The sequence below is a fragment of the Narcine bancroftii genome, chromosome 3 (assembly GCF_036971445.1).
Source record: "Narcine bancroftii isolate sNarBan1 chromosome 3, sNarBan1.hap1, whole genome shotgun sequence".
Taxonomy (NCBI): Eukaryota; Metazoa; Chordata; class Chondrichthyes; order Torpediniformes; family Narcinidae; genus Narcine; species Narcine bancroftii.
This window is the reverse complement of record NC_091471.1, coordinates 221,451,473-221,469,372: the sequence shown is the minus strand read 5'-3', so window position 1 is coordinate 221,469,372 and position 17,900 is coordinate 221,451,473. Positions and strand designations below refer to the sequence as shown.

The window sequence follows — 17,900 nt, the reverse complement described above, 5'->3', positions numbered from 1 at the left end:
ATGGATACAGGACGGTTAGATGACAGTTTGCCAAGAAATATTTAAAAGAGCCTGCAGAATACACATTGCATTCATTGCTCTATTGATTTATTTTATGACCTCCTCAAGTCTCAGTGTTTTTTTGTTAGCCAAGGTTCCCTCATCTTTCCAACCTTGTCCTTCACTAACAAGAATCCCGTTAACTTCCTTTCTCACATTTTTAAACTCTCTCGCTTGCTTGAAATTCCTTTGGCTACTAACAGCATGTTTCCATCCTGTGCCATTTAGGACTCTTTTTCTCTTTTTCCACAAATATATTAAAACTAAAAGAGCTATGTCCTCTTGTCCAAAGTGCTCCCCCTGCTGACAATTTAGCTACTTGTCCAACCTCATTTCCCAAGGGAGGTAGTGTCAAGAATATAGGGAACTTAACTCCCCCTATTTACATATTCCCCCTACTTACTCATTCTACTTATGTTGTTGGCAACAATATGTACAACAAGCTCTTGCTACTCTCCCTCCTGACGTTGTTTTGAAAACACTCAGAAATATTTTGACCTTGGCACCCGAGAGGTAACATACTACTCTAGAATCTCATGGCCACTGAATCTCCTATGTGTCCTCAAGTTATCAAAATCTCTCCCGCTGACTTCAACTCCCCCCCCCCCCCCCATCATTTTCACATTGTACCTTCAATTGTTTAACATTAGATTCACAGAAAGTAAATGCAACTATTTGCAATTTTCACAGGCTCCTGAACTCACCAGTTCAGAATCTAGAAAGATCAACTGTCACTAAAAGCCCTCAATCCAAATCAGCCGAACCTCGATATTTGGGAGCATTAAAAGTTTTGGACGTAAAGACATGTACAAATGAATCTTCCCACCTCGAAGATGCAGACACCATCAGGGCATCTATTTATCAGGTGATCGATGTGACAAAATATTGATTTTTTAAAAATATTGTATGACTATCTTTGATTTATTCTATTGATGCAGAGATGCTACAGCACAAAATTAAGTAAGAATAACAAATTTTTCTTTTTAAATTTTACTAAATTATATCATTTATTACAATGGTTCCACTCTATGATTTGCAATTTTGGGTGTTCGGGTGCAAAATTAGGTCAAATTTCTGAAGCAAAATGCTCTTGGATGTTATTGTCATGTATCTATCTCTTGGTGCAATTTTAGAAAAGCCAAACACAATGTACTTGAGGAATTCAGGAGGTCAAGTAGCATCAGTGGGAGAAAACATCAATGTTTCATGTCAGAATCTTTCATCCAGACAGAATGCAGAGGGGAGAGAGCCAGCTATAATGAGGGAAGGGTGGGAGGGGTCTGGTAAGAGCCACAGGGTCATTGGTGAACCAGGGAGGGGTGAAGGATGATACACAGATGGAGAGGGTGACAGATGGAGTTGGGAGACAAGGGGTGGTTGATTGGCAGATGCCAGTCAAAGGGAGAGAGAGGCAAGAGAGAAGTAAGGGGATAGGCAGAGGAAGGTGAGTCTGTAGTAGAGACAAAGACAACCCATACTGGATTCTGAGAAGTAAAGAAGGAGACTATCAACTGATATAGAGAGCTGGAAAAGGGGAAAAAAGGCAGTATTTGGCAAGAACAATAGAAAGTATAGAGGTTACTTGAAAAGGAAATTGGATAGCAAAGGTTAGAGTGGAGCACAAAAGATAACCAGCAGCCAAGTTTAAAGAAAACCCCAAAGCATTTGATAAACATATTAAGGGCAACGAGGTGATCTGTGAGAGATTAGGACCCATTAGGGACCATGTGCACATAGCAGTCCAAAAGGTTGCAGGGTGTGAGGAAGTAGCAAATTAAAATAGAGCACCAGAGAAAGAAGCAGCGGATTGGCATTGGGCACCTGCGGGAGAGCAAGTGCTCACCCCTAGTGAGAGGGACAAGCTTTGGAGATGACCATCAGGGTTGGAAACTACAGCATTGGAGCAGATTCCAGCGTGGGACTCAGTAGCCACAGTCCTCACACCAACTTGCAGGCTGCTGGAGACTGGCTTCTGATAACCAGTGATTTGCACTGTGAGGGTGCTGATGGCAAGATGGGCTCCTGAAGGTCCTCCAATGCTGACAGCTTCCTCATGGCTTCAGGAATTCTTAACCAGGAGCCGAGGAGGTGGCTTTAATGCCTTGTTTGGGTTTACTGCTGGATACATTTAAGGGTTGCTGCAGTCAGGTCAGTGACACCACGACAGGCTCTGAGACTGAGCCGGAATGGGTCGAGTCAGGTAAAGCAGGAGTGACAGGTGTCTCCATAGTTTGGGGGAAGACAGGAAGTTCTGTGACCACTTGCAACACACCAGGCCTCTCAAGTACCAGGGTCAAGAATGTTCTTGATTGGTTGCAAAATATCCTCAGATTGTTGTGCGCATTGGCATTAATAATATTGCTAGGAAAAGGGATGAGGTCCTTCAAAACAAATTTAGAGTTTAAAAAAAGTGCTATATTTTTTAGTGCCATAGAGGGAGTTCTATTATTAAATATGTTTATGAATGGAGTATATTGATTACATTGATGTTTTATTTTACTTTAGAGAATTGATTTAACACGGAATTTAAATTGGACGATGGAAGAGATGTGAGATTCTTAATAGATCTATGATTAATTAAGGTTAATATTAGATATATTGAAATTTAACATTGAGAATTATTTGAAATATAATATTTGGATCTGTCATAACATGTTGGCTTATGCAATCTTTATAATTCTTTAAATATCCATTCCTTTTTTCTTTTCAAGTTTTTTTTTCTTTTTTTTAGGGAGAGGGGATTGTCTTTTTTTTTCCTTTGGGTCTTTGGGGGGGATTGGGTGGGTTGGGGGGCTCCTTTTCCTTTCTATTTTCTTTCTCAACTTGTAAAAGCCATGCATGACAAATTGTGAATGAAATGTATGTAAATCAATTGATTGTATTTCTAAAATTTAAAAAAAGAGATTGAAAAGCAGGATCACAAGTAACCTCTGGATTAGTCCCAGTAACATGTGCTGGTAAAGTTAGGAAAAGGAACATCTACCAGATGAATTTGTTGGCTAAGTTGGGGCAGGAATTTTAGTTCTTGGATCCCTTCTTGTGCAAAGATGACCTAAATTGGATGGGGACCAATGTCCTGGCATGGAGATTTGCTCATGCTACTCAGGAAGGTTTAAACTAGATTGGCAGGGGTATGGGCCCATAACAGAGATGAGGTAAATGAGAAGCTGGAGGCTAATACTGTAGTCAAAGAGAGAACACTTAGTAGATAGGAAAGCAAGGAGCCTGGTTTAAACAACATTTATTTAAATCCAAGAGGTAAGACAAATCAATTCAGGGCAATGATTGGCTTGGGGAACAGGACAGGGATACTACAGCCATGACAGAGCATGGCTACACCATCACTGCTAATTTAAAAAAAATTTAGAGATATAGCATGGTAATAGGCCATTTCAGCCTACGAGTCCGTGCTGCCCAAATTACACCCCAGTACGTTTTGAATGGTGGGAGTGTGATGGAATATTTGAGTATTTTTTTGGGAGATAAATTGGGAAAACATACAAACATGCACACTCTTTAAATTTGAAATACTGGAGATTTCATATCCAAGGTACTTTGCAGAAACTGTGCAGAATACCTATGGATTTCACAAGTGGGTGTTCATTGAATTGACATCATGAATGAATGGACTATTGTCTTTGAAGCCACAGAAAGCAGACAGGCTGTCTACTGATACCTTTTTGCAAGGCTTTTTAACAAGATTGCTCAGAGGTCATTGAGGGGTTTTGCAGGTGAGAAAGAGGACACATGCTTCCTGGCAGTCAGAGAGGGAGAGGGAGACAGAAGGGAGTCTTGAATGTTTGGAATTCTCTAACTAGGGAACTGGTTGAGGCTGCTTCATTAAACATATTTAAAATTCGGTTAGATAAATTTTTACATGATAGAGGAATTAGGGGATATGGGGAGAAGGCAGGTAGGTGGAGTTAGGTCATAAGTTAGATCAGCCATGACCTTATTGAATGGCAGAGCAGACTCAATGGGCCATTTTTGGCCTACTCCTGTTCCTACTTCCTATGTTCCTAGTGTGACACAGAAAGCTGTAACAAGCCAGGAGAAGTTTGTTGGAAACAGAAGCTCCAGGGTGGTGGATGGCTGGAAGTGCTATCTGTCTGATGTTTCTCTTGCTCTTCAGCTCTGCAGGTGATGGTTGTGACAAAAATTTATCAACATCTATTGCTGCTGTTTAGCTTGGAAAAACAACAATTGACTAATAACCCACAAAACTCATTTTCAAATCTGAAAAAGACGATTCCCCCCCACCCCCATAAAATATTATGAGCCCAAAGGACCCCAAAACTCAGCAGCAGTAGATATTCACCCTGACAAATAGTTACTTAAACAAAAGTTGTTTTTAATTATCTTTAAACATGTAAACAGAATGAAACTTTAACTTATCACTATTAACTTAACTCACCTAACTTAACCCCATTCTAATTCTAAGCACTCGTGTATGTAATGTATGTGTAAATTTAAGAAAGTTCTTTGGTTCACAGTCCAATCTCACTTCTCATTCCTTCAAATTCACTGGTTGCAGGCAATTCATATACTGTGCACAGAATTTAACAAGTATAAAGTTCACCAGGCTTTGGTGCTCGAAAGGTAATTGATTACCGCTCAGGAAGGTTCTTGTAGGTTTGCAGAGGGAGCTGTTTAATTCCAGGATTTCTACAGCTGAGGTACCACCATTAGTCCCCTCAATGTCTTGCTGAAGAAATTTGCCCCATCAGGGTTCTCCAGGTGATAACCTCTTTCAGGCTATCACAGAGTTCCTTTCTGTTCTGCTTATTCCAAGAGAAACATCAGACAGATAGCACTCCACCCATCTGCTACTCAAGGTTAAATATAGTCTCTTCTCATTTTAGTCTCCATTAATATTACGTCAGGAAACCTTCCTGAACACACCTAACAAATTCCAAACCCTTCACTCAAAAATGGTGCCTATCAGTATTAGGAAAGTTAAAATCACCCATCACTACAACTTTATTATTCTGCACCTTCTAAGAATGTTTCCCTATCTGCTCCTCCATGTCTTTGTGGCTATGGGGTATCTATAATACACGCTCAAGAAGACTATTGCCCCTTTGCTCTTCCAACCTGCTACCCACACTGACTCAGTAGACGACCCCTCCACGATTTCCCTCTTTCTGCAGCCACGAGAGTATCCCTGATCAGCACTGCCATTCCCCCAATTCTTTTTACCTCCCTGCATGTCCTTTTTGAAACATCTAAAGCCCAGCATCACAGTGCAGCTTTCGCGCAAACAGAGGAACTACTGACATGATCTTTGCCCTCAGACAACTCCAAGAAAAGAGCAGAGAACAAAACAAATGACTCTACATCACCTTTGTTGACCTCACCAAAGCCTTCGACACCGTGAGCAGGAAAGGGCTTTGGCAAATACGAGAGCGCCTCGGATGCACCCCAAAGTTCCTCAACACGGTTATCCAACTGCACAAAAACCAACAAGATACAGCAATGAGCTCTCTGAACCCTTCTCCATTAACAATGGCGTGAAGCAAGGCTGCATTCACGCACCAACCCTCTTTTCAGTCTTCTTCAGCATGATGCTGAAACAAGCCATGAAAGACCTTAAAAATGTAGATGCTGTTTACATCCAGTACCGCACGGATTGCAGTCTCTTCAATCTGAGGCGCCTGCAAGCTCACACCAAGACACAAGAGCAACTTGTCCATGAACTACTCTTTGCAGACGATGCCGCTTTAGTTGCCCATTCAGAGCCAGCTCTTCAGCGCTTGACATCCTGTTTTGCGGAAACTGCCAAAATGTTTGGCCTGGAAGTCAGCCTGAAGAAAACTGAGGTCCTCCATCAGCCAGCTCCCCACCATGACTACCAGCCCCCCCACATCTCCATCGGGCACACAAAACTCAAAACGGTCAACCAGTTTACCTATCTCGGCTGCACCATTTCATCGGATGCAAGGATCGACAACGAGATAGATAACAGACTTGCCAAGGCAAATAGCGCCTTTGGAAGACTACACAAAAGAGTCTGGAAAAACAACCAACTGAAAAACCTCACAAAGATTAGCGTATACAGAGCCATTGTCATACCCACACTCCTGTTCGGCTCCGAATCATGGGTCCTCTACCGGCATCACCTACGGCTCCTAGAACGCTTCCACCAGCATTGTCTCCGCTCCATCCTCAACATTCATTGGAGCGACTTCATCCCTAACATCGAAGTACTCGAGATGGCAGAGGCCGACAGCATCGAATCCACGCTACTGAAGATCCAACTGCGCTGGATAGGTCACGTCTCCAGAATGGAGGACCATTGCCTTTCCAAGATCGTGTTATATGGCGAGCTCCCCACTGGCCACCATGACAGAGGTGCACCAAAGAAGAGGTACAAGGACTGCCTAAAGAAATCTCTTGGTGCCTGCCACATTGACCACCACCAGTGGGCTGATATCGCCTCAAACCGTGCATCTTGGCGCCTCACAGTTCGGCGGGCAGCAACTTCCTTTGAAGAAGACCGCAGAGCCCACCTCACTGACAAAAGACAAAGGAGGAAAAACCCAACACCCAACCCCAACCAACCAATTTTCCCCTGCAGCCGCTGCAACCGTGTCTGCCTGTCCCGCATCGGACTTGTCAGCCACAAACGAGCCTGCAGCTGACGTGGACATTACCCCTCCATAAATCTTCGTCCGCGAAGCCAAGCCAAAGAAAAAAAAAAGAAAAGAAAGCCCAGCACATTCAGTAGCCATTCCTGCCCCTGAGACAGCCAAGTTTTTGTAATGAGGGGAGATTAGATAGAGAAACACAAAGTATGAGGCATATAGATAAGGTAAATAAGGCTTTTATTCCACTAAGGTTAGTTGAGACAAGAAATAGAGGACATGGGTTGAGGATTAAAGGCAAAATGTTAAGGGGAACCTAGGGAAGTTATTCACAGAGAGCAGGGGTGGCCAAACTGCGGATCACGAGCCACATGCGGCTGTTTGTCATTGGGAAATATGTTGGCTGGAGGAGATACCAGTGCTCCCGAAGCCATCCTGAGACACTCTAAATCCTTACAGCCAGACCAGGATGTCCAGGAACTGTCAAGGAGAGGGAAGAGGGAGTGAGGACTGGAGGAACGTCTCCTGCAGAGGGGTGGAGTGAGCAGTGCATGCTGGAGTCTGGTTCTCCTCGCTTGGCCTGGGCCACAGCACAACAGAGTGCCGCCAACATGGGGTGTATGGTAGGAAAGTCAGGCAAAACTGAGGGTCCTCTGAAGAAAGCTGCTGGGCCAGGAGAACTCCATTGAGGAATGACCTGCCCCAGAGATGGGGTGTCTGTCTGGGCACCCTGGCAGGGGGGAAGCAAGATGCTGGAGACTGGGAAGAGAGGATGGAGAGGGGTCCCCAAAGAGGATCTTATCCAGGCGCCAAACAACATCAGAGCTGGAGCTGACAGCAGCAGAGAAAGTCCTGTTAGTGTCCTGGTCCCACTGCGTGGAGAGTCAGTACCAGGCAGTACAGAAGTTAGACCGCTCCATATCCAGCCTCCAGTGCCAGTAGCCACTCCCCCCCATTCCACCAATGACTTGGAAGAGGGGAGCAGAGGATGCGACGGGGAGGACGAGAGCTGTGGGCTCCTTGGCCTCACCCTGCTGCAGGAGGCAGCTTTGCATCGGGTTGCTTCCTGCATTGTGCGCTCAACTGTGGTGTAGATATCTGCAGAGACCAATGACAGCAGTTTTCCCAAAGAGTATACATCAGAAACAGGAGGAAGAGTTGTCCATCTGGCCCTTCAAGCCTGCTCCAACATTCAGTGAGTTCACAGCTTATCTAGCCATGGTACCAGCTCTGTCTTTTCCCAGAAACCTTAATTCCTCTATGATGCAAAAATCTATCTTACTGTATCTTAAATACATTTAATGAGGCAGCGTCTACTGCTTCCTTGGGCAGATAATTCCACAGAAAATCAGTCAGGATTTTGAAAATATTTGATTTGAATATGTGTACTTTTTTATTGAAACTAATGCAAATTAGCAGTTTAAAAACTACATACATACATAAATATTATTACATGCATGTATTAATATTTATATCAAAAAATTGAAACAAGATATGCATGTAAGAGAAAAATGTATATATATTTTTTCATGTGTTGCGGCTCTCAAATATCTGAAGTTTACTATATGTGGCTCTTACGTTAAGCAAGTTTGTTCACCCTGATGCAATGAGTGGTGATAAAGTGGAACAAGCTCCCAGTATAGGTGGTGAATGGGGTCTGAATTTCCACATTTAAGAGAAGATTGGTTAAGTACATGGATGGTAGGAGTGTGGAGGACCATGATCTGGGTACAGGTCTATGGGACTTGGTAGAATAAATATTTTGGCACAGACTGGATGGGCCTGGTTCAAATTGGAGGTCCAATGAAGTTATTAAAATGTGTGTATGGACAGAAAATAATTTTTGAAATCTTTTGGAATGCTGTTTGTTATATTAAGAGGACTGGAATACAATTTATTTTGCATGTGTTGCATTGGTTAAAGATAGCACTAATTGTAAACAGCATCCAGAGCTCTGTGAACAATTCCAGGCACCGCGACAACAGGCCCAGGCCCTTTGATCCCAAGCTGTCGGAGTGAATGGTACACCTATAAGAATTCTGTCCTCTCAAATTAATTATTTAGATCATGATTTTATTCATCTCTTCAAGATAAAGGGAATTAACAAGGTAAATTTTGGAGACTATTTCATTTGGTTGGGAAGGCCAAAACCAGGATTCGCGGCCGAAAACATTAGTGCCAAGAATGAAGCTTTGAAACACTTCTATGCATGAGGAATGGCAGAATCTTGGTCTCTTTCATAAATATCCAGTTGTTTTCAGTTATGAGTATTTTATTGCAAACTCCAAGCATTAAGGGATCTTGGATATATCAATGGTCAGCCATAATTTTATTGAACGGTGGAACAGGCTCAGAGAGAAATGATAATTTCCAATTACCATGTTCCCTTGTTCATGTGCCTGCAAAGTCACATTCTCCTTTGCAACTTTCTTCTTGTTCCTTTTATTCATAATAAGACTTTTATCAAGGTGGGATGAGTAATTAAATATCAATAATTTGTCTATATTTATTAATGTCTCACAGGTGTGGTTAGAAAGGAAAAGACAAATTATTCATCAAGATAAAAATCATCAAAAGCTGAAAGCACAGCAAGAAAATGAGAAGAAAGAGCAGGTTTCCTGAATTATCTTCCATGTTTCAATGTTCTACTCATGTAAATTGTTACTTTCATCATTAAAGCATCATCTTATTTGACAAGTAAAAGTTTTTTGATTTAAAGAAATCTAGAAAAAAAACCATTGTGTTGTTTTGCAAATGTTTTAAAAATTGTTCAAATATAGATTAATACAGTCATTCAGCTGACAACAACCTTCCCAACCACTGGACACTCATTGTTCAACATATGGCCCATTGCCGTCTATGCCCAGGTGATTTAAGTGCTCATCCAGATACTTGCTTCCATCACCCTGGCAATATGTTGCAGGTATTTGCCACTCTGGGTGAAAAAGGTCTCCTGAGATCTTGAAATCTCTTACCACTTATCCTAAATGTATGTTCTCATATTTTTTAAATCTTATTCAGTTGATAAAATTCCTCCAGTCTACCTATCTTTGCCATAATTTTATAGACCTCTTCTGGGGAAAACAGACCCATTCTCCCCTCATATCCGAAATTCCACATCATTGTGAATCTCCATTGCACCCACTCCAATGCTATTATATTGAAGAGATAGTGAATACATAGTAATTATTTTCCAACATTCTCAATGCTCTGGATTAGTTCTTTTGGATTGGAGTGCTGCTAATGTGGCTCCACTTTAAGAAAGTAAGGAGCGAGAATTGAGGGAATTATGGACCAGTTTGTCTGACTTCAGTGGTGGGGAAAATGCCACAGTCAATTTTTAAAGATGTCATCGCTGTGCATTTGGAGGAGTCAACAGTCAAGTCAGTACGGATTCACGAAACAAAAATTACGCTTGACAAACCTTAAAGAAGTTTAAGGATGTAATCAGTGGAGTGGACAATAGTGAGCCAGTTAATGCAGTGTATTTTGGCTCTCAAGAGGTTTTTGATAAGATCTTCCACTAGAGATTGGTTTTCAAAACTGGTGATTATAGTATTGGAGGTAATGTATTGACGTGGAACGAAAGATGGTTGGCTGGCAGGAAGCAGACTGAGGTAATAAATGGTTCCTTTTAATATTGGCAGGCATTTACTAGTAGGGTGCCAAAAGGTTTAATACTGGGACTCCAAACTATTTACAATATATACTGATGACCATGAGACAGGAATTGTATGTATTAACTCTAAATTTACTACCCATGTGGCTGGCAGTGCAAACTGAGAGGAAGATTCCAAGAGGCAGCAGGGCGACTTGGACAAATTTAGGAGAATCAGTGTGTGACATCATCCCCCATGGTAGGTTCATCGAGAAAGTCATGAGGCATGTGATCCATGGAAACTTGGCTGTGTTGATTTGGAGTGGGCTTGTTCACAGAAAGCCAATGATATTAGTTGGCAGAGCACAATGGCAATGACAAGTGGTATTCTACAGGGATATGTTCTGGGACCCCTGCTTTTTGTCATTTTTGTACATAATTTGGACAAAGAAAAGGTGGCTGAGTAAGCTTGTAGGTTACAAAGGAATATAGACTGAATGGCAGATGGAGATTAATCCGGAAACATGTGAAATGATACACTTTGGAAGGTTGAACTTGAAGGCATAGTATATAATTATTTAATGTGGAGGAACAGAGATCCATAGATCTCTCAAGGTTGTCATGCACATTGATCAGGGAGTTAAGAAGGTGCTTAGGGTGCTGGCCTTTATCGGTTTGGAGATTGAGTTCAAGAGCCACAAGGAAGGAAGCTAAAAAGCAGGACCCCCAGCATGGTAATCTCAGGATTACTGCCTATGCCTCATGTTAGCAAGGGCAAAAATAGTGAGATCAGGAAGATGAAATGTGTGGTAAACAAACTGGTGCAGGGAGCAGGGCTTTCAATTCTTAGATCATTGGGATCTGTTTTGGTGAAGGTACAACCTATACAAAAAGGATGGACTACAATTGAACCCAAAGGGGTCCAAAATCCTGGCAGGCAGGTTTAAGCTGGGTGTTAAGGAAGATTTAAACTAATTTTGCAGGGGGATGGGATCCATAGTGCCAGAGCTGATGAAGGGTGAAATAGAAATAAACTAAGGATTGTGTGCAGCAAGGATGACAAGCTGGTGATGAAATTGAAAACAGGGATGACAGAGACACAGAGCCTACAAAAACTGGTCGAAAGATGTTACACTTAAATGCCTGCAGCATTAGAAACAAGGTGGATGACCTTGCTGTATAGCTACAGGTTGGAGGGTACGATGTGGCCATTACAGAGTCATGGCTAAAGGATTGGTGTCATTCAGAGCTGAAGGATAAGCAGGTAGGCAGACGGGGTGACGTGGCTCTGCTGGTAAACAACAATATTAATCATCGGAAAGAAGTGACATAGGATCAGAAGAGGTAGACTCCTTATGGGTAGAGTTAAGGAATGGTAAAGGTAAAAGGACCTTCATGGCAGTTATATACAGGTCTCCAAACAGCAGCCAGAATGTGGGCTACAAAATACCACAGGAAATTAAAAAGATATGTCAGAAGGACAACATTACAATAATCATGGGGGAGTTTAACATGGAAGTTGATTGGGAAAGTCAAGTCATTGCGGGATCCCAGAAGGGAGAATTTGTGGAATGCCTACAGGAGCAGCTTGTTGATGAGCCCACCAGTGAATCAGTTGTTTTGGATTGGGTGCCATCAAATGAACGAGAGGTGATTAGAGATCTTAAGGTAAAGGGACCCTGAGGAAGCAGTGATCACAAAATGATTGAGTTCACTGTGAAATTTGAAAAGGAGGAGCTAAAATACGATGTGTTGATATTTCAGTGGCGTAAAGGAAATTACTGTCGCATGAGAGTGGATCTGGCCAAGGTCGATTGGAAAAACACACGAATGGGGAAGTCAGCAGATCAGCAATGGCTGGGGTTTCTACAAAAAATGAGGAAAATGCAGGACAGTCACAGACCAATAGGGAAGAAAGTTGTGAATGGGAAAATGAAACAATTGTGGCTGATGAGGGAAGTTAACACCAAAGTCAAAGCAAAAGAGAGGGCAGACAAGGAAGCAAAAATTAGTGGGAAGATAGAGGACTGGGAAACTTTTAAAAACGTTGAGAAGACAACTGAGACAGTGATTTGGAAGAAGAGGAGAAATTATGAAAGGAGGTTAGCAAATCATTTCAGAGGTCCCTAAAAGCTTTTTTTAAATATATAAAGACCAAAAGAAAGACAAGAGTAGACATAGGGCTATTAGAAAATCACACTGGAGAAATTGTAATGGGAGACAAGGTGATGATAGAGGAATTGAATGAATATTTTGGATCAGTCTTCATGATCAAAAACATTCTAGCTTACCTGACTCTCAAGGGTCTCTGGAAATGAAGTCAAGATCATGAGAGAGGAGGTACTTGGGAAGCTAAATGGTAAATAAGTCTTCTGGACCGTTGAAATGTATCCTCGAGTTCTGAAGTAGGTTGCTGCAGAGATTGTGAAGGCATTGGGAATGATCTCCGGGAATCAGTGGATTCTGGCATGGTTCTGGTGGACTGAAAGATTGTGAACGTCATTATTTAAATTGCTGTTTAAGAAGGGAAGGAGGCAGCAGAAAGGAAACTATAGACCTTTTAGGAGGATACATTATTCAGTATGGACAAACTAGGCCTATGGGCCTGTTACTGTGCTGTAAGACTGTGACTAACACTCGTATATCAAAACTTGGGTAGCTCACATTTGGAGTATTTTGAGTAGTTCTCGTGGCTGCATCACAGGGAAGATGCAGAGGCTTTGGAGAGGGTGCAGATGTTCACCAGGATGGTTCCTAGATTAGAGAGCATTAGCTCTATGGATAAACTTGTTTTCTGGAGTGTCAGAGTCTCAGCGAAGACCTGATAGAATTTATAAAATTCTGAGAGGCGTAGAAAGGATAGATAGTTTGAGGCCTTTTCCAAAAATGGAAATGTTACTTACTAAAGTCCATAGCTTTAAGGTGAGATGCCTGTTTTTGCACTGAGAGTAACAGGTATCCAGAATATGTTCTCTCAGGGGAAGTGAATGGGAGCCGATGCAATAGTGATATTTAAGGGGCATCCAAGAGACCTCCAATTATATTTCATCTCTTTGCCTCTCATAACTTAATATCCCTCATGTTCAAATATTAACTATTTGAACTTTATTCATCAAATAAAATAGTCTTCAAAGAATCTGTCCTGGAGATCCAAAGATTGATCTGTCTCCTTTAGACCTTATTGTTGCCCTCACAAAACAAGCAAGGCCTGGAAGGGTGCTGGCATGCTTGGGCCTTCATCAGAATATGAATGTGGTTCTTTAGTGAAGAGGCACCATAGAAAGAAAACAGTATTCAGATTTGTAGAATAAATTCAAAATATATGAAATTATTTGGAAGAGTGATAATTTATTCAAGAAATTCCTGGAACAACGAATTAAGAATATTTTAACTAATTGCTCTATTTCTTTTAAAGAAAATTATTGAAACCAAAATGGAAGCAAAGGTATCATTTGAGGCCTGGAATATGAAAAAGAAAAGTGCATTTAAGGAAACCAGTCACAGGAAGAAAGAAGAGGAAAAAATAAAGCAACAAGCGGAAGTGGAGAAAAGAGAAAGGAAGGAAGAAGCAAAAAAGGCAATTAGATTTTTTTTTAAATTACATTTGTTTACAACGTGATAGAAGCAGATTCCAGCCTTTGAAGCCTGTGCCACCAAATCACACCCAAATAGCCTACCAACTCCCTATGTTTTTGGAGGGTGAGAGGACACCATAGCCTGTGGAGAAAATACACACAGCTCATGGGAAAAGCATACAAACTCCTTACAGATAATGCAGGATTCAAACCTGTGTCACTGGCATTGTGCCAATCGATGTGCAAACCATGTTACCCTCTATATTATTGGATTAATGATTGTTGACAGTTTAGGGTTCACTGAAAAAAAATTACTTCTGATATAGATAGTGGAACAACATTTCATTACATTGAATCCCTAAAAGAAGGCATGAAGTGACGAGGGTAGATTGAACAAATCAGCCTAATACTGTTCAACTGAGAATAATAATTGGAATTTCATTAAATCATATGAAATTTAAGGGTGGCACGGTTAGGGTAGCAGTTAAGGTGACATTATTATTGCATCAACTTCCTGGGTTCAAATCTGCTGCTGTCTTTAAGGAGTTGGTATGTTTGCTCTGTTAGTTTCTTGTGGGTGCTCCTGTTTCCTCTCACTTTCCAAAGATGTATGGGTTAGTCAGTTAATTGGTCACATAGGTGTGTTTGAGTGGAGTGGGCTTGTGGTCCGCATCTCTAAATTGTACTGAATCTCTTAAGTACTGAAGGGACTTTGAACGGTAGATTCTGTGAAACTGAGAACTCCTATTTCAATGTACACTTCACCTGACCTGTAGACATTATGTTACTGAATCATTGCACCATAATTTTATTTATCATCTTATGACCATCAACTAATAATAATTCCTGCCATATTTTATCAATGGCCTATATTCTATTTTGCATGGCAGTGGATGGATGAGTTATGGAGAACCACATCACAAGCCAAGTAAAACAGGAAATCCCACAATAAATTTCACATTCTCAAAACCCAAAGAATCCAGAAGGAAAGATAGATAAATAAATAAATAGACAGATAAAAGCAGAGCAAGCATTTAGTGTTTCATCCCATTGTAAATATTTGTTCATTATGGCTGATTTATCACTTTCCTGCACCTTAACCATTCATTTTCTTACAATCAAATATATATGTTGAACTCTCTCTTGAATATACTCAACTGCTCATACCCTCTTGGGCAGAGAATATGGAAGTTTACTGCCCACCAGGTGAAGAGATGTCTCCTTATTTCTGTTCATGTCTGACTTCCATAATGATCTCCAAAAGGATGACCGTCATGCTTGTTCCATTTGAAGATTTCCTTGAATGAAAGCAATTGCCCCCAACAAGTGAAGATGCACAGGTGAGAAAAAGTTAGGCTGTGTTGTAAAATGATGGTACAGCCCTTTAAAACACAGCTCTCACATTGGTAGTAAATTATTTGCTGTCACCGTAAGTGCAGCAAATAAAGGCAAAGCGAAGAGGTTGAATCTCGTGTCATGAAGGTAAACCCAAATTTCTCTCTGTTTTTGTTGAAGGTAAAATTAGAGCTGAGTTCCAATCTTAATGTTGAATATAATTAAAGAGCCACTACATGCCAATCTCGTCCATATGTGTCTGGGTCTCATGCATTCTGATAACGTAAGCCAAAAACCTTAGTTCTCAACTTGGCAGACAGTGCTAACACTTGAATTTCTTTATTATTAAGAAATGTGGGAAGAAAGAATTTCTGAAATAATACTCAGAAAATTTCTCCTACACATTTGATGAACATAGCAAAGGAGTTGTTATATATGTCATGAATGTACTTGAATGCCACTTAAATCCAACAATGTAATTTGACCATACTCTCATACCTCAAGTGCCAAATATGTATTTCTGTGTATGTTTCAACTAGATTTGCAGATATTAAATACCCATACAGTATTGCTGCACAATTATCAGGTTTCAGATTTACTGTCAGAGTACACACATGACGTCACATACAACTCTGAGATTCTTTTTCCTGCAGGTGAGACAGAATGAGCACTTATTGTTCATGCAAAATAACAGACTCAGTGTTCACAGGTAAATAAATAAAGAAATTTCTACAAACTGACTGCAATACAGGGAGAAAAAAAATGATAAAATTCAAGAGTCGTTAAATGAGTCCCTGATTGAATTTGTTGTTGAGGAGTCTGATGTCGAGTGGTAGCAAGATGAGCACTTGGGGGTGCACCTTTACCACAAAAGAAAAACCAACTTAGTGAGGATGCCGGTCAGAGGGCAAGCACATCTTTCAACCAGTATTCAAATTCGATATCTTCACATTATTGAACTTTATTGGGCTACCTTTACTATGCCATTATCTGGCTGATCATTACCTCCTCCATTCCAATGACATGGCTGACCCCTACATCCTTTTTTTAATCATTTACCTAATTACTCAAGTTTCAGATTATAAGCACAATAATTAAATGTTTAATCTCCACATAATGCCATATTGAATCATGGAATATATATATATATATATATCTTATGGTCCTTCCTCCACTCCACTTGGAACAAAATATTATTCTATCCCTTATCAATGGCCTTCATAATTTTATAAATCTCTCTAAAGTCACTCCTCAATCTCTGTTCACCAGTGAGAATGATTCCAGACTATCCAATATCCTTGTACCTAAATCCTTCCATTCCAATCAAAATCTTGGTGAATTTCTTCTGAACTCTTTCAAGCATAACCGGATTTCAGATTTATTGTCACAGTACATGCATGATATCACATACAACCCTGAGATTCTTTTTCAAGTGTGGCCTAATTGATGTCTTCTGCAGCTTCAACATGATATCCCAACTCTTATACTCAGTGACTCAACCAATAAAAGTAAGCAAACTAACTGGCTTTATTGCTCGCCTCCAGACCTGTGTCATCATATTCAGGGAGCTATGAACTTGAATTCCAAAGTTCCTCTCTCTATGAAAATGTCTAAGGTCCCTGTCAGTTGCTGTTCATATCCTGCTATCTCAATAGGTGAATCAATTTCAAGAGGATTTTAAAAATTTTTGGGGGGGATGGAGAGAAGCTGTGGGAAGCAAATCACTGCATACAGAGTGAGTTACATATAAGCAGGAGGTTCAAAACAGGAATCAATGAGTTGGTTGGGCATCTAATCAGAAAAATGCTTTCATTAATAATAAGAGAAATTTGAATGATTGCATTGTTTGCCAAGTTGAGAAACACATTCATGATTTGGATCAACATGCAGAAGTGCAGGACACCTGATTTTCCATGCAATTAATGCCATCAGCTGTCAATGCAAGTGACAACTGAATGCGATTGGAAGTTTGACAAGGTCATTATACCTTTGCCGTCAGGTGTAATGATACAAATAGTGGCATTCAAGCTTCTTAAATTCTTTCAATTATTGATTCTACAGTGGAAAGTGGAGATGAGTCCTAAAGTAAGATGAGTCATCATGGTACATGGTTCTTCAAAACCCATCTGTACTTTTCTAATTAGAATTATGCAACGTGATGGGGCAATGCATTTTTTCTAAACTATATTTTACTTGCGTTCTAGATAACTGGTTCCAAAAATAGCAATCAGAACATATGAAATAAGAGCAGGAGTCGGCCATCTGCTCATGGGTAATCTGGCCATGGACACCGCTCCACTTACTGACCTAATCCTCATAACCCAGTTCTTCGAAAATCTATCTGTTTGTCTATCTGTGCTTTAAATATATTTAATGAGGCAACCTCTACTGCTTTCTTAGGCAGAGAATTCCACAGATTTACTACCCTCTGGGAGAAGCAGATCCTTCTTATCTCTGTTTTAAATCTGCTCTGCATATAAATGTATCTCAAGAGCAAAAGAGAGGTGAGGGTGGACATTTGACTGCTGGAAAACCATGCTGGGGAGATAGTAATGGGGGACTTGACATGAATGATCCCCAGGATGAAAGTGTTAATGTTTGAAGTGGGTTTGATTGTCTTGGGCCTGTATTCACTGGAGTTTAGAAAGATGAAAGAGGATGTCATTGAAACCAACCAAAATTCAAAGAGCTGGATAGAGTGGACATGGAAAGTATACTTACACTAGTGGGTGAGTCCAGGACTACTGAACATGGCCTCAGAATAAAGGC

General features: G+C 40.8%; 1 protein-coding gene across 8 annotated transcripts in view; it reads left to right on the top strand.

Annotated features, from left to right (window-relative positions):
• The window catches only part of map9 (microtubule-associated protein 9), a 125,642-nt gene that overhangs the window by 75,634 nt on the left and 32,108 nt on the right, over positions 1-17,900 (top strand). For all 8 annotated transcript variants that reach the window (XR_011354187.1, XR_011354186.1, XR_011354185.1 and 5 more), the window contains 3 exons: positions 730-904; positions 9,147-9,236; positions 13,637-13,798. Coding sequence is in view for 3 of the 8 variants with exons in the window: in XM_069926697.1 (XP_069782798.1) it covers positions 730-904; positions 9,147-9,236; positions 13,637-13,798 (427 nt within the window). In the remaining 5 variants the exon portion in view is untranslated. The remainder of the gene's footprint in view (positions 1-729; positions 905-9,146; positions 9,237-13,636; positions 13,799-17,900) is intronic.